The sequence below is a fragment of the Phyllobates terribilis genome, unplaced genomic scaffold, assembly GCF_046119375.1.
Source record: "Phyllobates terribilis strain yellow unplaced genomic scaffold, ASM4611937v1 Scaffold_3__8_contigs__length_932513732, whole genome shotgun sequence".
In the NCBI taxonomy this organism is placed as follows: domain Eukaryota; kingdom Metazoa; phylum Chordata; class Amphibia; order Anura; family Dendrobatidae; genus Phyllobates; species Phyllobates terribilis.
The window spans coordinates 760,799,113-760,822,016 of NW_027362763.1; the positions used below are offsets into that span (position 1 = coordinate 760,799,113).

The 22,904-nt window shown below is 42.2% G+C and overlaps 2 protein-coding genes across 2 annotated transcripts in view; one reads left to right on the forward strand and one right to left on the reverse strand.

Moving 5' to 3' along the window:
- NDUFAF5 (NADH:ubiquinone oxidoreductase complex assembly factor 5) overlaps positions 1-22,604 on the reverse strand; it is a 44,370-nt gene extending 21,766 nt beyond the window's left edge. The window contains exons 1-7 of the mRNA XM_073672209.1: positions 21,547-22,604; positions 19,374-19,414; positions 18,287-18,350; positions 8,026-8,073; positions 6,347-6,450; positions 2,281-2,320; positions 634-831 (exon numbers count right to left, since the gene is read on the reverse strand). Coding sequence (XP_073528310.1) covers positions 634-831; positions 2,281-2,320; positions 6,347-6,450; positions 8,026-8,073; positions 18,287-18,350; positions 19,374-19,414; positions 21,547-21,804 — 753 coding nt within the window. The 5' untranslated portion in view covers positions 21,805-22,604. The remainder of the gene's footprint in view (positions 1-633; positions 832-2,280; positions 2,321-6,346; positions 6,451-8,025; positions 8,074-18,286; positions 18,351-19,373; positions 19,415-21,546) is intronic.
- The window catches only part of ESF1 (ESF1 nucleolar pre-rRNA processing protein homolog), a 72,881-nt gene continuing 72,514 nt past the window's right edge, over positions 22,538-22,904 (forward strand). Inside the window, exon 1 of the mRNA XM_073672208.1 lies at positions 22,538-22,688. The gene's annotated coding sequence lies outside the window, so the exon portion shown is untranslated. The remainder of the gene's footprint in view (positions 22,689-22,904) is intronic.

A 22,904-nucleotide genomic window follows, 5' to 3' on the forward strand; every position in this document is an offset into this window, starting at 1 on the left:
GTCTACCTGGAGGCTCTGCCGTCACGTGCTGTGACCACCTGCCATTCCAGAGACTCTCGCTTGCTCACCTGGGAGCACACATCTACCATCTGCCTGCTAGCCTACCTGGAGGCTCTGCCATCACAGGTCGTACCTACCCTTTACCCAGAGACTGCCCCGGTCACTTGCCGTGACCTCCTGCCCGTTCATCCAGAGACTGCCCCGGTCACTTGCCGTGACCTCCAGCCCGTTCACTCAGAGACTGTCCCGGTCACCTGCTGTGACTGCCTGCCCGTCTTCCCTGGTCGCCACCCGCTCCCTTACAAGGACCGCCCCCTTGTATAGTAGCTCAGAGGTTCCGCCTCCCAGACCCGTTACAGAGATTTAGGACCACAACTCTATACTGACCCACGTATTTCTTTCAGGAGACTGCTGATCCTTACCTGGGGAGGAGAGTGAATGTTGACTTGGGAGATGCCAGCCCCTGTTATCCCAGTTTCTTTCCCTCTCAATCCTACATTCTCTTCTTTCCTTCCTCTCCCTTTCAATTCTACCCATTTCTTTTAGCCAACAATACTTTCTTTTTTTCTTTTGTTACATTGCAAACAAAACTTTCTATGGAACGTGGCCAGTGTAGAGAACTTTATTACTTACAACAGTTAGCATGTTAAAGCCAGATCTCCCCATGAGATTGCCCAGGTCATTCACGGCAGTGAAGGGTGACACGTGCGGAGAGAATCCCCCTTCTCTTTCAATCTCCGCCAGCTGCAACGAACAACGAAGCTCATATAGTGTCTCTCCTCCGAACATGGCCCCAATGAACACACCATCATTCTTAAGTACGCGATAAATCTGAAAGACATACAATTGTATATTCATTTGTTTCTCTTGATTAATCTATTTTTTGTGATAGTTTTGGAATATACTGGCTTTACTTACAGCGACAAGCAACGCACCCTGGGAGCTGCCTGCATTAATTAGGCCCAATAGGCAAAAGTAGTAAATGCTGTGATTTTTCTCCAAATAGATAATCATGCAGTGGGGAAAAATGGCATTGTGCCCTGACTATAAAGGGTCTGTGTGCTCTCTGTGCACGGACACTTGTCTGAACGAGCCATTAAAGGGGTTTTCCCACGGACAAAAGTTAATTTTAACCAATAGATCTTGGAATAATAAAAATTTCTACAATTGAATGTATTTAAATAAAATGTTCCTGTGCTGAGATAATCTTATAAATGTGCCCCTGGCTGTGTACTGTGTAATGGCTGTGTCTGACCACACAGGGACACGGTCTGATCATACCACAGCTCCTGGGCAGGGGGGAAGCAAAAGACTATACAGACATTACATCTGATTCATTCTTTGAAGTAAAACATTATTTAAAAACAGGCAGAGAAATGTTTTACCTCACAAAAAGAATCATCTGTGACCCCCTGCTGTCCTGTCTGTATACTCTTTTGCTTCCTCCCCTGCCCAGGAGATGTGGAATGATCAGACGATGTTCCTGTACGGTCAGACACAGCCATTACACAGTACACAGCAGGAGCACATACATAAGATTATCTCCGCACAGAAACATTTTACTTAATCACATCCAATTGTGGAAACTACTATTATTCTAAGATTTATTGATTAAAATGAACTTTCGTTCATGGGAAAACCCCTTCAACGTACCTCATTCTCCTTCACTTCAATTACGAGGTCCCATCCCATTAATCGACACCATTTTTACAAAAGTTCCCTGGCCAGAAAAAAAAAAGGGGCAAAAGCCTGCCCCTTTTTCCACAAGGAAGGCTTGCGTAGAAATATGTGACATTTTAACGCCCTTCATAAATAGCTCCCTTAGGTTTTAGAACAAGAAGACAAAAATGAGTGACTAATCGTGGATTTTACTTCGTATTACTGATAGAGGATGCTTTCACAATGGCAGATTTTATTTTTTTCATGCAGTTTTTGAAGCCAATGTCTAAAGTGGGAAGATCCTAACTCTCTCTTTAACTCATTCGTAGTTTGGGCTTTTTAAAATAACTAAAAAAAATTTAAAAAAATGCATAAAAATGGGAGAGGTGACAGTACCCTAAGAATCCAGGCCCCTCAGAATAATTACACAGGCTATTTATGAAATGTAATAAAAAAAATAATAAAAACAGTTTGATATTTGTTGGTAATTGCATAACTGGAAAAAAAAGGAGTTGAATAGTTTAAGCAATGTTACCTAATGTTTTTTTTTTTGCACGTAAGACACCACGAGAGCTGGTATCAATCCAATCATGAAAAAAAAAAAAAAAAAAAGCTCCATACCTCTTGAAATGCTCGAGGTAGATCATTCACCCAGTGTAAACTGCAATAAACATAACAAAAATGAAAGAAAATGAAAAGAACAAAATAAGATTAGTCAAATTTTAAGTAGTAATTTATGTGCAAAGATAAAAAAAATTAAAGAAAATGGAATATAAACACCTCAATGTAATACACATCATGCATCATATCTCCTGGTGGTCTATAAAATCAGCACATTAATTACAAAACTCAATAGCAAAGTGGAGGAAGGGAGACAGAGGCAAATGAGCCAGAAGAGCAAGGACGGCAGAAAGAGGTCATCATGAAGGCTGGAGGTGCTGGTTCAAGTAAGAAGAGGTAGGGTCTATTTGCTCGCTAGACACTGCTAAAGCATTTGACTCTGTTGAATGGGAATATCTATGGGTAGTTTTGGAGAAATTTGGTATGGGCGCTGGATTTATTTCATGGATCAAGCTACTATACGAGAGGCCATTGGCACGATTAAGGGTAAATGGGCGTCTTACTTCAGCCTTTGAACTGGGGAGGGGTACCCGGCAGGGCTGCCCGTTGTCCCCTTTACTGTTCGTACTGGCCATTGAACCACTAGCTGTGGCTATCAGGATGCACCCTGGCATAATGGGATTTCGCAGAGGGAATATAGAGGAGAAAATTGCGCTTTATGCTGACGATGCACTACTATTTTTAGCGGAAGCCTCCAAAACATTATCTGTAGCTATGGAGTCAATCGAGAAGTTTGGGAAATTTTCGGGTTTGGTGATTAATTGGACTAAGTCGGTACTGCTTCCAATAGATAATGGGAACATTAATGCACCTCACTATACTGACTCGGGCTTACAAGTGGTCAATGAATTTAAATTTTTGGGTATTAATGTAACATCTAAAGTCACTTACTATGAGAAGCTAAACCTCAACCCAATACTGGCCAGATTCAAGTGTAAACTGAACACGTGGTCTAAATTGCCACGGTCAGTGGTGGGCCGCACTAACTTGGTCAAGATGATCTGGATGCCACAATTGCTATATGTATTGCATAATTCTCCAATATGGCTTCCCCAGAGTTATTTCCTTAAAGTAAACAGCATGTTCAGGGACTTAATCTGGGGAAAACAAGCTCCAATAATTAAACTGGAAACTTTGCAAAGAGATAAAACAATGGGTGGCCTTGCTGTCCCAAATCCGTGGGTTTATTATATGGCAGCTCAGCTCCAGCACATTCGTGGGTGGGACGACCCTGGAGGGGGAGGGGGGGCTCAATGTCTTCTACTCCAATCACATTTTAAATCACTCAGACTCTATGGAGCATTGGAGGCTCACAAATTTAAGACACCCTCTTGTAGAACCCCAACTACGCTGTTAATACACAAACTTTGGTGGGCAGTGAGGAAATTACAGGGGATACAAGGGATCTCACAATTTACATCACTGTGGGAAACGTCATGGCTCCCTAACCTATATAAATTGGAAGGGTTTAAAAATTGGAGTCTAAAAGGACTAGAAAGATTCACTCATGTTTTAGCGGGAGATTCACTCAAGGAGTTTTCACAGATACAAAATGAATATGGACTGCCCAACACCGAATTTTATAAGTACCTTCAGTTACGACATGCAGAGAGTCTTGTCCTAAGTAAAGGAGTTCCTCAAAATGCTATAATACAGAGAATGGCTAGATCACATAATTCTGGGGGCTAATCTCATTGCTTTATAGGGGTCTGCTGGACCTGGTATTAGCAAAACACTCCATAAGATCGAAAGAAAAATGGGAGGGCTTGATAGACCCTATTGAAGAGGAGCTGTGGTCTGAAATACTGGAAAGAGTTCCCCAGTTATCTCTGAGTGAGTCCCATAGATTCTCCCACTTACAGGTGCTGCACCAGTCATATAGAACACCCCAATTTCTCCACGATATAGGGCTTTGACCAGACTCCCTATGTGCTAGATGTAAAACATCCCCAGCTAACATGCTTCATACGATGTGGACCTGCCCTGCTCTGGAAAACTTCTGGCGGGATGTAATAACGATCATTGATAGAACATACTCAGTCGATTCAGATCCCTCACCATTAGTATGTATACTGGGATATATAGAAGATCTGAGCACTGACGAACATGGCAAAATAGCGGTGGCACGCATGTTATACATGGCTAGGAAACTAATAGCCCAACATTGGTTATCAGAGCAGGCGCCCACGGTGACAGAATTTATAAATAAGATTAATTGGTTATTAAATCTGGAAAAAGGTATATATCTGAAAAGGAAGGCCATCTCTAAATTTGAAAAAATATGGGCTCCATGCATTGACGGCTCCGGCCTAGCATCCAGAGAACTGCATAGATTTCGACTTGGTCTGCTATGATTGATATATAGATTACTTGACAGGTGCAAAATCCTACATTGGGCTGCTTTAGACATGTGTATAACTGCTCCAAAGCAAGAGTTAGATACCCCTTAATATAATTGTGACTATTCATACTGTAAGATTGCTAATTTGCTGTGGACAGAACTGTGGAACATTTAACTCAAAATGTTTTGTTTGAAAGGGCGATGTGTTGTGGGGAGAGGGACAGAATAGGGACTGGATCCCTTCTTTGGTTGGGTTGTTTTATTTGTTTCGCTGTTGTGTTACAAAAAAAGTTTTAACAATAAAAAAATATTTGATTTAAAAAAGAAGAGGTAGGGTCAAGACAAGAACTTTAGAGGAAGCCATTAATAATGAAGGGTTTTGTTACAGAAGTATCTGACTACTTCGCTTCTAAGCAAGGGGCTACTATAGAGGGAATCTGTCACCAGGTTTTTGCCATCTAACCTGAGAACAGCATGATGTAGAAGTAGAAACCCAGATTCCTGTGATTTGTCACTTACTGGTCTGCTTGTTGTAACTGGTAAAAATCACTGTTTCATCAGCAGGAGATCACCACTGGAGATTCAGTAGACCTGCTGCCAGGTAGTCCTCCATATTCATGAGTTTTGTAGAACCCTGAACCCATCACTGATAAGCATCTTTCCATATATGCTGTGCATAGACAGAAAGCTGCCAATCCGAGGTGGGGGGCAGGGATATAAAGAGCTCAGTATTCAGAGAGCTGGTAGATTTGCAGCAGAAAAACTGACTTTTTTTGCTTCTTTAAGTGGTTTTAAAGAGGTTTTTGAACATTTTTTTGGACAGTGACTAGTTTGGAACATTTCCATCAGGAGATACTTTAAAGAAGTGATATGCACTGAAGAAAATGGCTCAAAAGACTGAATATATGAACAGCAAGTAGTTTTGCAAAGAAAAGGAATAGGAAGAATATTTTAAGCAGGTTTTTTGAACGATTTGTTCAGTCGTCTTTTGGTGTGGATCCGCTCCAAAAGGTTCCTTCAAAAAACTCTGAATGCACATATCCTTAGAGTAAGCACCAGGAATTAGTATTCGATCAGCATCAAAGAAAGTGTGTAAATAAATGAGCAGCCACCAAACAAATCAGCGTTACTACAGAGAGGGGTATGCTAGGAAGGGGTGGGGTGAAACTTTGGTTTTATAGCGCAGAAGTGCTACAGACAGACTGGAAGCACTAATAGTATATCACCCTTGATCCTTTTAAGAGACCGGGATTGTGCAATGATCTGGGAATTTTTGGATGCTGATTCTAAACAAAAGTAAAATGTCTGACATAGGTGACTTTAGCCACTACACAATCTTGGAAGCCTAGAAAATTAGAGACTATGGGTCTAATTCATTAAGGTGTTTATGCCAGAATTGTGCACCTTAGTCATTTACAATATTTTTGCTCAACTTGTGAGCCGCACAAAAATATTTCAATTTTTGGCATTTACACTCAAGTTTTAAGCAGCGCCGCCAAAAGGGTTTATAATCGGAGGGACGGGGAGTAACTTTGTCTGCCATTGAAATTAATGAAAAGTTATGCTACGTTACGGGCAGAACTTATTCCAGTCACTGACCGGAGTACATTTCTGGCAATGGCACACACCAGTTAATAAGTTACATTCTTAGGAACTGTGAACACGGTACCATGGTGAGATGATGCATTAACGTGTACAAATCATCTGTTAGGAGATCATTTATACCTCAGGCTGCTGACAACAAGGTCAAATGTATTATCCCTAAAAGGTAGAAATTCTTCATCAGCTACTACATTTACTGTTGGGACTTCAGACACCGCACAGCGTTTCTACAAGTTAAAAAAACATAAGAGTTTTAAGTAAAAATAAAAAAAGTAGTTAACAGGCTGGACAGAAACGGCTAAGTGACTTATGAACAATTGTGTAGCTGTCTATAATGGACAACTTTATAGGACACCAATTTAATTCTATAATATAATCTAATGAAAATATACAAATTTCAGCAAAAAGCTTTGCAGGACCCCGGTCTAGAGGTGAGGTCTGTCGTCTGTAGCCACTCAACCAGAACCCTGCAAACCGTAGGTCTGGTGTGACAAAAGTTGTTGCAGCATGGCGCCGGCACGATCATAACATAATATTATTCAGAATGGAAAGTCACGATGAGAATTATCATAGCAGAGACCCCACTTCATTGGCCAAAATATAGGGGTCATAGCCATATTATAAGTAACTTCTGCTCTGAAGGACTGATCGTAACCAAGTATTACATGGTCGACCTGTCATCTGAACACAGAGCAGCCTGACCGCATTTAGAAAAAGGCTGCTAATTGGGTTAATTAGCTCATACACCTTAAAATGGTGCAATTTTTATTTTAGTTTTTTAGGGAAACCTAGTAGAAAAAAAAATTTTTTAGCCCCAAATAGATGAAAAAAAACCATAGTAGAAACAAAAACGTCCACAAAAGGTGGACAACTTCTTTAATCTCCTGCGACTCCTTTAAGCACAGAATATTGGACATTAGATGACAATTAAGTGGCAGATATAGGAGTATTCGTATCTCAGGTATTTCCGCCATACGCGTATGACGAACATGGGTCTTACATCTGGAAACGCGCTGGTGTGAATCAGAAGTGACCGACCATGCGCCGCTCGCTCCACTCACTTCCATAGAAACCATGTGCGGCCGCCTCTCCCTCTCCATGGTTGAGACCATTTCCCAACATGGGTGCAGGTCCCATCAGTCATTTATAAAATATCCAGGGGAACCAAGCTCATCTCCTACACTGGTTGGCTCTTCTGCACGATTAAGGACTCCATGTGAGAAAGGGAATGTTAAAGAGTATCTGCCATTTACCATAAATACGTCATTTCAGTTCACCTGGTCTAATTGCTGCTGTTCTCCTGAATATGGCATTTTTTTTTAGTTTTTGTTCCAGCGCCTCTCTGTTCCTGAGATATGGCCCCATGGGTCCTGTATATAAATCTACTCTCATTAGCCAACTGGGCGTAGTCCTCATTAAGACTCCCGAGGTAGAGTTGAGAGCCACACCCACCTGGCTAAACAGACTAGTTTTACATCCACGGAAGTCATGGCGATATCTCAGGAATGGAAAGGAACAGGAAATAAAGAAAAATTATGCCAGATTCAGGAAAACAGCGGCATTTAGACCAGGTAAATAATATTATTATTATTATTATTAATACTACACACACGCCCACTGCAAGTAACAGATGTTACGGATATATTAACCCCTTATCAGTTGGACAGTAACTTGCTTTTGGAAAAGACTCCTGGCACAGGTGCTGCTGAGGTTATAGCATTGACCGCTGGTTTTATTTTTATTTTTTTAACTTTTATATAGCAGTTGTAAGGTTATAACAAAAAGTGTGATGTCTCTCTTACCAGCGCCTCCTCACACACGTCAGCTTGGACTAATCTTTCTACCGTTTCCTGCGAATAAAAGCACAACAAGGCAATGAATTCACAAACCAGCAAGTCTTAAAATAAATAGCTCCTATAAATATAGAGTTGATAAGAACAGCCAACATAAGCAGAAAAATATACACCATCCCATGTATCAGCCGCACACGCGGAGTTATTCTCCTTTGCCAATAGTCTGTGGCATTATTCCAAGCAGCCGGCAGTATCGGAGGCCATACATCACATTATGCGTCAGCTTCGCTCATGTTTAGTACCGGCGTTCCTGCACACACATATTTTACTGGGGTAATAACATACAGATATCAGACATTATGCACAAACTGCAGACAAAAAACGTCCACTCTGAGCAAAATTAAGAGTCATAATGCAGCTATATAGACACACATGGAAATTCCAATCACGGGGCATTGTATAACTTTATTTCGGCGTGTGATATATTACTAGGTTTAGTGCCGGAGAGGGAACAAGTGTGGACGCCTTCTGACAAGACTTCGAGCCCAGCGTGGTGGTAAATATGTCTCAGAATCGGCCGCCGAGGCTTCTGTGCTTACTGATTGTCTGTCCTCACAGGTTCATCTCCAAGAACGGCATCAGTTTAAGGTTTTCTCGTAAGATAATTCTGCTGCGAGGTCTATAAAATTACAGGATTGTATTGGGCTATAGTATTAAGGCCTAATGAAACTAAAATTTAAAGGTTGGAAAGACGTTAGCGAGGTTCTCACAGAATAGAAAAGAAATTAAAAAAAAAAAAAAAAAAATTCTGAAATACTTATTAGTAAGTCACACTCAGTTGAACTAGGAAGGTAATCGCTAGAGTACAAAAGGGAATCTGTTGGTAGGATCGTCCCTCCTAAGCCCTCGATATGGGCATGTAGGTCATAGGAAGCTGAATAAAATGACACCTTGATATCTGCGATTCGATGTCTTATTCCAGAGAAAACCACATCCATCTTATATGAAAGGGGACATTACTAGTGTAAGATATGTAGGTCAGGAGACTGTCAGTCATTACATGTCTTACACTGGTAAAGCCTCATTTCATGTAAAATAAGCACTGGGGACAGATTCTCAGAGAGATCTATGTCCGGCCCAAAGATCTTAACAGCTCATTTTCATATTAAGAAAAATGTGGATTTCTCAGTAAGAAGATATCAGATCCCAATTACCATCCTAGTTCAAAGATTCCCTTTAAAACACACTGACAGAAATCGGTCCTTAAATGGTTAATAGGACATGTGGCAGAGACATCAGGGCTGCTGAGGTAAAGAGGCTGCTCACACTGCTGTCCACCCTGTCTGTATGATCTAATCCTGGAGATACCAAGGGTGCTGAGGTAAGAAGAGGCTGCTCACACTGCTGTCCACCCTGTCTGTATGATCTAATCCTGGAGATACCAAGGGTGCTGAGGTAAGAAGAGGCTGCTCACACTGCTGTCCACCCTCTCTGTATGATCTAATCCTGGAGATACCAAGGGTGCTGAGGTAAAGAGGCTGCTCACACTGCTGTCCACCCTGTCTGTATGATCTAATCCTGGAGATACCAAGGGTGCTGAGGTAAGAAGAGGCTGCTCACACTGCTGTCCACCCTGTCTGTATGATCTAATACTGGAGATACAAGGGTTGCTGAGGTAAGAAGAGACTTCTCAAACTGCTGTCCATCCGGTTTTTCTGACCTAATACCGGAGACAACTAATTATTCTGATTTAGAAATGTAGTGGACAGTAAATGTGCAACCTTGTAACCATAGAAATAACAGAAATCTCATCACCATATAGCCCAAGTAATAAAGAGGATCTGTCACCAGATTTCAAAATACAAAACATTATTAAACATATCTTTACCTGATTGGACTGGTGTACTTACTTTGAAAATCCATTTCCGAATGGCTGTATCATTTTGAAAGTTTGCCTTTCTGATGTTAAAATTATTATTTTATGAGTCAAGCTCCAGCTGAGCTCAAAATGCTCACCTTAAAATGGGTTTACTCAAGTTTGAAAGTTATCCTCCATCTGTAGGAAAAAGGATAAATTTCCCAATTGCTCAGAGTCCAATTGCTAATAGTTTGAACAGTCATTTTGTGCAGATGTTTTCTACTATTGTATTTAAAAGAGAGTCAGAGTCTAAAAAAATGTTTATTGTATAGTTCAAGGGAAAATATGAAAAAATATGAAAGGAAAAGGATTATTTTTGTTACACAGCTTGCTTCAATACTCTGGAGCTGCTAGCCAGCGAGCAAACATTGAACGATGCTGCTTATTCACGGATAAATGCCAAAAGCAATTTGATGTATGGAAAGGAGGCCAGCAGATGGTAAATGATATGCAACAGCTACGCATACGATTGGCACTATGGACAACCGGAGCTCTGAGGGAGCGTAGATGGGACAGCAAATGGAAATCCAAAAATAAAAAAATAAAATAAAATAAAATATAGATCTAATACAAAAAAAAAGTTGTCATGCTCCTAAAATTGTAGCCAGGTCTGCAAATGTGCAGTAAATTACCTATTAGATATGTTTTATAACCTCTAAGCCAACTAAAGGAAAATAAAGCCCAGCGGTGAAGCTATTGAGCATCAAGGGTGACTTGGCTTCTCCGCTGGCAAAAAACGATTTTATTAGAGAATGACTAGAGCAAAATAGGTTCCAGGGAGCGCAGAAACAGGAAAAGTGAGAATCTATTGAGTCGGAGGCAAGGTGATTTCTTTCCGCTTGTATTCGGGTGCAATTTGCCAGACGAGCCATGAATCTACTCTGAACTGTGGAAGTAACTGCTGCGTCTCTTCTGTGGCAAACACAGGTCCCTCATCCATAACGTCCATAAAAACGTCAAGTGTCTCTGCGAACAGCTTGTCTCCCGCATTTAGGGATGGATTAGAGGACCCACAGCAGCCAGCGAGTGGGTGTATATCCATCTGACATCTGTGGCAGAATCTGCAGCTAGTTCAAGCAGAAACATTGATGTGGATGGCCAGAGAGACATGTATGGCCATCTTACAGGGAATGGGTCATGCGGTTTTTTTTTTTTGTCTTATTTTGTTATATACGAATCTCACAGTTTCTAAAGGCAGTGCAGCAGTGCGCTTTATGGCAATTGAAAGCACGTTCTGATTGTTTTTCCAATCAAGCTGCAAATCTTATCACATCTGCAGCATTCTTATTATGTTGGGGAAAAGACAAAAGATTTTTACTGGTGTGCATATTTTAAAGTTACTGGGCCAAAACCATTTTCTACATATGTTTGACTACTGAAATCTATAGGCTTGTAGGTGTGTATATATATTGTAAGAGCAGCTGACGTATACACCAAATGCACAGCACAAAGAAGCACAGTCTTATGCCTTTTTCACACATCCAGATATTTCCGGTACTGGAAAAAACAGAGATATCCGTGTCCATGCGTATGATACGTGTGGCAACCATGTGTCGAATCAGTATCATTCGTATCGGCGCCTGGGAATCAGCGGTACAATTAGCGCCGCTCCCAAGGGCCGGGTGCTGAACGCTTCCCTTATTATCCCCTGCCGGAGCTGTGATCAGCGCCAGCAGGGGACAATGTTGAGAGTAGTATTCTGCTCCCGCTGTCTCCTAGTGTAAAAATAATAAAATTAAAAAAAATAAAAAAAAACTTATGCTCACCTGTCCAAAGATGAAATAAGTGTCCCATGCTGTAATCAAACAGACCGCACACGCTGAGGGGCAGGGTATAATGACTCGCTACAGCGAGTGGGCCCCTGAACTGCAATGAACTCAGTGAGCGGTGTCCTGTCACTCAGTGAACTCAGCACAGTTCAGGAGTCCGCTCACTGCAGCGAGTCATTATGCCCTGCCCCTCAGAGTGTACTGTCGTCTCAAGCCACCACAGACGCTGATGTAGAATTGTCGGTCAGAGGGATTACAGCATGGGACAGTATGTTGGAAAGGTGAGTATTATGGTTGTTTTTTTATTTTAGTTTTTTTTTACAGGGGACAATGGCTTCAAGGAATTAGGTGTAAAGATGAGTAGAATGTTTATTTTATTCTTATTTTACACTTGCTGGACACAGCAGGGGCGGAATACTACTCTCAACATTGTCCCCTGCTGGAGCTGATCGCAGCGCAACAGGGGACAATGATGAGACTTGCCTTTAGCACTCGACGCTTCTGAACAGCGCTAACTGTACAGCTGATTCCCAGACGCCGGTAAATGTCACACGGATGTCATCTGTGTGTTATCAGTGTGCACGTGTGCGGGACGTTTTGCAACCCATGCTGCAGGTAAAAAAAAAACGGAAATGTCAGCGTGTTTCGCCCACAGACACACACAATCTGAGGAAACACATGGGTTTGTGTGTGTCAGTGTCTCCAGTATGTTTGGAAACAGTCACCACACGTACTGGAAACATGGACGTGTGAAAGAGGCCTTAAAAAGGAGGATCGTTAGAATATATTCTGTTAAACCCATTGACTTCGGCGGACTTTTCATACAATATCATATCAAAGCACTTGGCTGATGATCGAGGTCGAAACAAATTTTTTAAATATTTAAGTTTTGCAAGATTATTAGGAGGGAGATTTTTTACGTGAGCTGCTGTTAACAGAATTTAGAGATAGGCTTTAGTCCAGTCACATAACTATAGACAGTAATAGTCAAGGTCTGGCCTGTTCTATTTCTATGGTAGCGGTATCTAAGCATTCTGTGACAGAAACATGTGCATGGAGGGGGAGCAGGTGACCTGTGATGTCACCAATCGTGAATGCTGGATACTGCGTTATCTACTGTATCTCATCTGTCATTGTAATCCTGTCTGTGTTCATTTAAAGAGGAGGTGTACTGAAAGTGACCTGTGCAGCACAAGAAGTGTCAGTCAGATATGTGGATTAGTGGCCAGTGAAATCTGAAAGAATGCAAGATTTTTTTTTTTTTTTTTTTTTTTAAATACAGTTAGTGGCATAGAAAATAATAACATCAAACTATCTTAGAGGGGTTATCAGGGGTGTATCTAGTAATCAAGTAAAAGCAAAATTTCTAATTAGGCCCCAATTACTGACTTTACCAAAAGGGAAGAAAGAAAAAAGAATTACTCACAGAGTAGGTAGGGTCACGGCGCATAGGTGCATTCACAGATGTGCAAACCTCCCAACGTTTAAAGACAGTTAGAGGAATAGGTATTGCAGTACTGAAGCCTCTCAGTACTCTCACCCCCCATAATACCCCTTCCATGGCATCCATAGACTATGATGCATTCCACCAAAAATGCAACAGACACACAATATGACCTACAAATGCCCCCAAAAAGTATGATGATGCCACAATACCCTCAGAACAATATGAAGCCCCTTGTGACACCCAACACAGTACGAAGCCCATTGTGACACCCAACACAGTACCCCTACAAGTGCTAATGGAGATATATAAAATCACAACACTTACTTAGCCCCATTCGTCTAATGTGCTGCCCCGCTCTGTACAGCGTGTGCACTGCGGCTCTATGCAGTAATCTAGTGATGCCAAAGTGCTGCTGTGCCAAGACTCAGGCACACAGGCTTAATTGTGAAGCAGGAGCCTATGGCTCCCTATTCTACTATTTGGACGCATGAATGTCAAACAATGGGCACCCTCTCGAATTCACGGGCCCCATAGTAGCCACGTGGTCTGCTGCAATTAGTGATACAGTGCTGAAGGTTATCCAGCCTTTTAAAATTGATAGCTAGGGGGCTTTAACACTGCGTTCTGGCACCCGTTCATTGGTCTTGTCAGGGCTTACTTCCGAACCCCCCCCCGAAAAATGGGGCTCAGACGTATGCGCTGACGGGGTCATAGACTAGAATGGTGCTGGAAGAGCGTACGTGCGCTCTGTCATGCAATATTTTCAGGCGTGTAGGCCTACTGGAGGAATACACGAAGACCAGTATACTACATATGTCCGAATCCCGTTTTGCATGGAGAGGGGTCGGACGTAAGCCCTGATGGGACCAACGAATGGGTGCCAGAACGCAATGTGAAAGCACCCTTACCCTTAGGATAGGCCATCAATATCAGATCACGGGAGTAGGACTATCAACACCTTCTCTGAACTGTTTCCAGAGACTTTGGGACTTGTGTGAGACACTTAGCCTCAGAAATGACTGCTTTGTACTTTCCTGCGTCAAATATATATATACACCTTCTCATTTAAAGATTTTTCTGTATTTTCATGACTATGAAAATTGTACATTCACACTGAAGGCATCAAAACTATGAATTAACACATGTGAAATTATATACTTAACAAAAAAGTGTGAAGCAACTGAAAATATGTCTTATATTCTAGGTTCTTCAAAGTAGCCACCTTTTGCTTTGATGACTGCTTTGCACACTCTTGGCATTCTCTTGATGAGCTTCAAGAGGTAGTCACCGGAAATGGTCTTCCAACAATCTTGAAGGAGTTCCCAGAGATGCTTAGCACTGGTTGGCCCTTTTGCCTTCACTCTGCGGTCCAGCTCACCCCAAACTATCTCGATTGGGTTCAGGTCTGGTGACTGTGGAGGCCAGGTCATCTGGCGTAGCACCCAATCACTCTCCCTCTTGGTCAAATAGCCCTTACACAGCCTGGAGGTGTGTTTGGGGTCATTGTCCTGTTGAAAAATAAATGATGGTCCAACTAAACGCAAACCAGATGGAATAGCATGCCACTGCAAAATGCTGTGGTAGCCATGCTGGTTCAGTATGCCTTCAATTTTGAATAAATCCCCAACAGTGTCACCAGCAAAGCACCCCCACACCATCACACCTCCTCCTCCATGCTTCACGGTGGGAACCAGGCATGTAGAGTCCATCCGTTCACCTTTTCTGCATCGCGCAAAGACACGGTGGTTGGAACCAAAGACCTCAAATTTGGACTCATCAGACCAAAGCACAGATTTCCACTGGTCTAATGTCCATTCCTTGTGTCCTTTAGCCCAAACTTGTCTCTTCTGCTTGTTGCCTGTCCTTAGCAGTGGTTTCCTAGCAGCTATTTTACCATGAAGGCCTGTTGCACAAAGTCTCCTCTTAACAGTTGTTTAAGAGATGTGTCTGCTGCTAGAACTCTGTGTGGCATTGACCTGGTCTCTAATCTGAGCTGCTGTTAACCTGCAATTTCTGAGGCTGGTGACTCGGATAAGCTTATCCTCAGAAGCACAGGTGACTCTTGGTCTTCCTTTCCTGGGGCGGTCCTCATGTGAGCCAGTTTCTTTGTAGCGCTTGATGGTTTTTGCAACTGCACTTGGGGACACTTTCAAAGTTTGCCAAATTTTTCGGACTGACTGACCTTCATTTCTTCAAGTAATGATGGCCACTCGTTTTTCTTTACTTAGCTGCTTTTTTCTTGCCATAATACAAATTCTAACAGTCTATTCAGTAGGACTATCAGCTGTGTATCCACCTGACTTCTGCACAAAACAACTGGTGGTCCCAACCCCATTTATAAGGCAAGAAATCCCACTTATTAAACCTGACAGGGCACACCTGTGAAGTGACAACCATTTCCGGTGACGACCTCTTGAAGCTCATCAAGAGAATGCCAAGAGTGTGCAAAAGCAGTCATCAAAGGAAAAGGTGGCTACTTTGAAGAACCTAGAATATAAGACATATTTTCAGTTTTCACACTTTTTTGTTAAGTATATAATTCCACATGTGTTAATTCATAGTTTTGATGCCTTCAGTGTGAATGTACAATTTTCATAGTCATGAAAATACAGAAAAATCTTTAAATGAGAAGGTGTGTCCAAACTTTTGGTCTGTACTGTATATATATATATTTTTTTCCCTCTTTAAAGCCACCGTTCAAGATATTGCAGCGTCGCTCCATTAACTTCAGTAGAGCAATATTGTAATACTCTTAAAGGACACACAAAAAATGGCACCGGCTAATACAAACCAACCTGCAGCTGCTGTAAACATTGAAGAGGCTGCATCTCTCACCTCTTCAAACAGCTGGTCGTTGGGGGGCCCATAGTCAGACCCCCACTTATTTAATGTGGGTGGCCTATTTTAAAAGATAACGCCATAAAAATATGTATATTTTACATATTAAAACCATGACACATTCCCTTTACTGCCGGTGTATGCTTCTAATGATATTGTACCCTCCTATTACATTAGAGAATTATAGAAGTAGCATTTCCTTAACCCAATTTTATCAGAAATTAAAGTGTTAACACAAAATAATTGCAGTACTGTGAGAAATATAGAGACTGTCTAACCTCATATTAGTGGGGGGGCTATTATCTTTGCAATTATTTTAGTGCTATAGAGTTTGTGCTTCACTTTTATCACAGTTCATATAATTATAATAATACCATCTATTAATCTGTTATATAAATATATTACTATAGCCAGTGAAAATAATGAGGGTCAAGAACCTCTTTAATTCAAATGATGTTTCTCATAAGAAACAACCGGGATTGTAACGTGGGTGATAATTTCTTTATAAATTAAGCCTTGGCCTCTTTTTTTATAGATTTTTGATAAATGTTTCTGTGCAACAACAGTGACACCTGCTGGTTACACACCGAATTTCCAGCACAACTTCATGTCATCTTCTAATTAGTTCATGAACAGGTCAGTCCAGATGATCACAGCATATTTTATGCCAAAGTGGAATCAGATCCTATTAACAAAAAGCAGGGAAACCACAGCACATAATATATTTACATTATTATTACTTTTTTTTTTTTTTTAACTTGCTAAGGTAATAGGTGTATTATTGCTGAGGATACCACTCAGATCGCCACCAATTGCACTTGCAACCCAACTGTAAAGTGCTGATGGATTGCCCTTCCAGCTGGGGACCTCGCAAAGACATACAAGCAGTGGCGTAATGGTGTAACTTGAAGCTCGTGGACCCCAATGCAAAATTTTCAACAGGGCCCCCAATTATTACAAGTCTTTCATAGCATTGGTCTTTTCATATAGGCCAAAAAGGACTTTTTGGGCCCCTTAAGCTGCAGGCCACAGGTACGATTGCAACCCTTGCACCTATTGTAGTTACACCCCTGCATACAAGTTTTCTTTCAGTCTCAAAAAAAAACCCTAACCTGTCCCAACTTTACAATCAGGTTTGTGACAATTAGGCCACAGCCCCACTATCAGTATTTGGTCAGTATTCGGTCAATATTTTTTCTCAGGAGTGGGAGCCAAAACCAGGAGTGGGTGATAAATGCAGAATTGGTGACTTGTTTCTATTATACCTTTTCTCTGATTGTTCCTCACCTGGTTTTGGCTCCCACTCCTGAGAAAAAATACTGACCGAATACTGACCAAACACAGATAGTGGGGCCATGGCCTTAAAGTGTTTTCTTGCCTCATTCAAAATATGGGCCCAAGGAGGGAGAAATTGTATAAACTACAGGAAAACACATTACTTAGGTGATAAATATATCCTCTGCCGGTGTGTGATCTGATGAGAATATCCACATGACTATGCATATGGTGACTGCAGCCAATCACTGGTCTCTGTGCGGAGCGATTAGCTACAGTGGTCACATGGGTAGTCAAGAATATTATATCTGCAGCAAAAACCAAAGGGGACCATGGGGGCACTAGAATAGCAGTGGATTTATCAGGTAAATAATGTAACTTTCCTTGCATGGCTTGTTTTTTAAAGAGTTGGCAATCGATTACTTGGGAAAATAATTTTCTTTATATCTATTTGCCAATATAACTTGACTGTCAATTCCTTTGGCTTTTCAAGATCTCTGCTTTCTGTCATTTTATGCGAACACTCAGTGTTTACTTCCATTGGATGAAAATCTATTCTGGATGTAAGGAATTGATACAAGAAGAATACTGAGCGGTGATAGATCTGTTCTTTAAAGAGAAGGTGTGAGTAGGAAAGAGCTAAAGAGTGCAAAGATGCAAGCATGGGAAAGCCCGAAAGAAAGAGACAAAGCATGAGAAAGCATGCGTGAGTGAGCGGCTGACTGCTGAGGCTTATACTACGGAGTGAAAAAAAAACTACTAAAAAAAGGGCAGGATACAAGCTATATAATGGAAAGAAATAGTGTCATTCCTCATATGCAGATTATTCTGAAAAGTCACTGAAAAATACAACTACACTTTTAAATCACTTTATTTTCTACACAGATCGATTTCCATTGCTGTTTTAGTTCGGCATGTGGATGGAAAAATGCAGAAAACTGTCCTCCGGACGTCTGGCTACATGTTTTGGCTGGAGCATAGAATATTCTGTGTGTGACAGGAGCCTTGTGCACAGAGCCTTACCTTTGTTAGATGACGTGATATATAACCTCTTCCACAACCGATATCTAAAGCAAAAGGAAATGTTCTGCAAAAGAAAAAGGCATGATCAGGCCAACAATAAGCCAAAGCCCTGACAAATGTGCGGTACACAGTGAGAAACCGCACATCCAAATTTAGGAAAAAAACAAAAATTATAGCAGCAGGCATGCTTTCCTATATACCAGCTTTTTGCTATTCTTCATGCCAGTGGACCCATTAGGGTATGTGCACACAGTCTTTTTAATGAGTTTTTTTAAGCAGAAACTCCAAGCTTTCGAGGAGGATTTGGAGAGTTTGCGCTCAGTTTCTGTTCCAAAACTCCTCTAAAAACCTATGAGACCATACCCCGAAACACACACACACACACACACACACACACACACACACACCTAAAAAAAATGGATTTTACGCACCCTTCCTGAATCCTGCAACAAGTCTCCACCACAGCCCCAGAATCTGTAATTGGCTGCAGTGCTGATGTCACGTCGACACCAAAGGCCCTGCAGCCAATCAGTGATCTCAGCAGTGGCTCGTGCCATTTACCTGGCCAGAGCTGTTGAACTTAACGATTGGCTGCAGTGCTGTTGATGTGATGTTAGCGACGCAGCCACTAACAGACACTGGGAGCGGAGGCGAAGACTGACTTTTTAAACAAACTGTGCTGGGGGCAGTAAACTCCCTCTAAGTGCCCCATTGCACCTCCTGGGGCATATGCAGGATGTGAACAATGAATGGGTGTGTATATAAAGGGAGCGGAGGATTTCAGAAATGTCTTTAAACAACTGTACATTGTGTGACTTTTACCCATTTTTCTCCAATCCACAACACGCTTCTGATCTGTTTGAGGGGTTTAATGGAAGGGGCGAAAAACCCTGCGGTCCGGCAGAATGACAATAATTTACACCAGATTTGGGAATAAATTAGAAGTGAAATCGACAGCAGCTTCGTGGATTTCAGGTTTCGCAGCATGGACGGCATCACAATGTGTTGGAAAATCTAAAAAAAACATGTTCTCTTCATACAGCAAATGTCCAACCATTAGAAGTGGAGGGTAAAGGGCCGGACTCACCTGGCCACATCAAACACGCGATCCACAACTCGGTCTGCAATCTGCAATAGAAAAATGGAAATAAGTGAATACAAGTGATAACGCCCCTAGTATAATTATAAGTAAGGGTCTCTATAAACAAGCCGATATATGAGGAGAGATCATTTAGCCCCTCGACCTCGTCCACAACACAGGATCTGAGTCACATATATTGGGAGTGAGGCTCAATAGGACTGTGCATAAAGCTATATACTGCTGTATATTAGAGTTTTCACGGTTTTTAGTAAACTCCATGAAATGACACCGTATATGGAGCAACGAAAACGGCAACATAGCGTGCAATTATAGCTCTGAAGGAGAAAAACCGGTCATTAAGAGGTGCCAATATCTTATAGGTGGTTTATAGGAAGATACATAATAAAGTCCCATTGCCGCTGCTTTAGGAATAGAGGGCTCAGATTCACCTCCAGTATCTTACCACCAGCTATGCCTAGTAAATGGGTAAATCTGGCCAATAACAGGGACCTGATAAAAGTACGTAAATGAATGAAGCCTTAGATGTGGATACAAAGGAGTAAAAAGACAGCAGACACAAGGGCTTTCATTAGGCTCCAGGTTGCTTTGACAACCTATCAGCGGCCTCGATTGGGGTCCACCCAGGAGGAGGTTACAGATGAGATTCTACACTTTAAAGCACAATTACAATGTTACAAGTATTTTTTTTCAGGCTCCACAGAGAAGTCTATGGAAAAAAATGCAACAAAAATGCATAGTTCTGTCATGTTTAAAGGGAATCTATCAGCAACATGAAGTAGGGACAGAGACCCTGGTTCCAGAGATGTATCACTTTGTTTACTGCGTCCAGCAGTTGTGATGGAATCAGTTTTTTCTGCTGTAGATCTAGCAGAGCTCTGAATGCTGAACCCTATAAAACCTTGGCCACCCCCCTGGTTGACCATAAACTGCTAGTGTGGAGCCCGTGTGGTTGAACCAGAAGGCCCAAGACACCTAATCCTGTAGTTATAATCTCCTGATTTTATTGAATTAGCAAAACACATCCCAGTAAGTGACACATTGCTGGAATCAGGGTCTCTGTCCCTACATCATGCAGTGCTCAGATCACATAGCAAAAACCAGCTGACAGATTCCCTTCAAACACACAATGGGTATTTTCATTAAATCGTATCCATTTTGCTTGAACTGTTAAATGCAGCAGATTTTCTGAACACAAATAAAAAGAGTGGAAAGAAAAAAACCTGTTCCCGCACACGAGAACATGGTCTTAGGTGTTGTTCACACTAAAAGTGTTTGATGCGGCTTTTCCTTTCAGTTTTCCGAACAGAAAAACCCCCAGGTGGTTTTACAGTAACGGCAAAATGAATGAATAAAGTGACTTTTATAAGTCTCATTCACACATTGCGGTTTTTTTCCTGTGTTTTTTTGTTTTTTAACCTGAGATGCATTCTATGTTAAAAAGCAGCATGTCAATTCTTCTAGTGTTTTTCCTGTAGTTTTTCTCCTATTAAGATCAGCAAAGAAAAAAAACAAACCACGTGGAATTGCTAGAGTTTTCCAGCCGTAGTCTGCATGTTATTTCTCATACATTAAAAAATGCCAGATTTATTCAGGGCTAGTTCACACACAGCGTTATTGATACTTCTTTTTTTGCCTAGTTTTAAAGGTTGAAAAAAAAAAAACACAAGTAACGGCAACAATGAATTAGATAATTTATACAGTTTCATGCACAAATTTTGTTTTTCAAATGATCAAGAAGGCCTAGACTATGTTTGCGTTGATTTTTTACGTAGATTTTGAAGCGGATCGACTACAAAATTCACAAAGAAAAAAAAAACTCTGAACAGAGTCTTAACTGCAAAAACTGCACCGAAAAGAAAAAACGCAACAGATATTTTGCAATAAAATGTGCATTTTCTGCTGCACTTTTTAGCAGCTTTCTCTCAGTAGGGTTTAAAGATGGTGAAAGAATAGAAACACTGCATTTAAAAAAAATAAATAAGCATTGCAAGTCAAAAAAAATGCTTAGAAAATGATCGCACTGAGTGAATGAGATTTTAGAAATCTAGTTTTTTGTTATTGTAGAACGCTGCTTTTTTCTGCATTACAAAACAAAAGGAAGAAAACGGAAAAAAAAATGCTAGGTGTGAACACGCCTTTGTTAGTGGCTGGCACTGACCTCTTCTCGCAGGTACTCATACTGGTGGGCATTACCCTGCGATGCCGCCCAGTTCTTCTGTCTCCTTTTCATGCTTCTGTCAAAAACATTGAAGACATTGTCTGTCCTGGAGGCTGATGCCCTTCTGACTGGCACCCTGGTAGTGGAGGGGAGGGCATCTGTGTGCCACCCTCTGCTGCTGAGGGTTATGTGCCCCCTCCTGAGATGTAGGAGAGGACACCTCATACACAGTGCCAGCCCCAATGCACTAGTGGCCATTGCAGGGCACCCCAGGAGTGCAGTGCTAACAGTGCCCCCTAGCAAAGCCCCCTCAGCAGTGCAGTGCTAACAGTGCCCCCTAGCAATGCCTCCTCAGCAGTGCAGTGCTAACAGTGCCCCCTAGCAATGCCTCCTCAGCAGTGCAGTGCTAACAGTGCCCCCTAGCAATGCCTCCTCAGCAGTGCAGTGCTAACAGTGCCCCCTAGCAATGCCCCTCAGCAGTGCAGTGCTAACAGTGCCCCCTAGCAATGCCCCCTCAGCAGTGCAGTGCTAACAGTGCCCCCTAGCAATGCCCCCTCAGCAGTGCAGTGCTAACAGTGCCCCCTAGCAATGCCCCCTCAGCAGTGCAGTGCTAACAGTGCCCCCTAGCAATGCCTCCTCAGCAGTGCAGTGCTAACAGTGCCCCCTAGCAAAGCCCCCTCAGCAGTGCAGTGCTAACAGTGCCCCCTAGCAAAGCCCCCTCAGCAGTGCAGTGCTAACAGTGCACCCCTAGCAATGCCTCCTCAGCAGTGCAGTGCTAACAGTGCCCCCTAGCAATGCCCCCTCAGCAGTGCAGTGCTAACAGTGCCCCCTAGCAATGCCTCCTCAGCAGTGCAGTGCTAACAGTGCCCCCTAGCAATCCCCCCTCAGCAGTGCAGTGCTAACAGTGCCCCCTAGCAATGCCTCCTCAGCAGTGCAGTACTAGCAGTGCTCCATGTGTATAACGAGCAGAACAGCAACAGCACAACTTCCCAGCGCAGTCGAAGCTTTACACACAGCCAAGGACACAGAAACGCGAAACTATTTGGCCATTCGCGGCCGCCGTAGCCGGGGTGAGAGGTCACAGCCGCCGCAAAGGATTGCTGGGAGGAATCACGTGTTGACCAGTGAGCAGCAGGAAGGAGGTGAGCTGCTGTGATAAATCTGTTTTATACATATACTGGCCGCATCTGCTGGTGCTTGTAGTCCCGGACATTGCCGAGATTCTTGCACTGATGAAATAAATCTGTCCATATTCGTAAAGTGTATGGACCTCTGCCGGGGGTCTGTACACTACAGGGCTGCATGTACTGACCGCTGTGTGGTGGCATATGGAGTCCTGTGGGTCTGTGCTGTAGGGC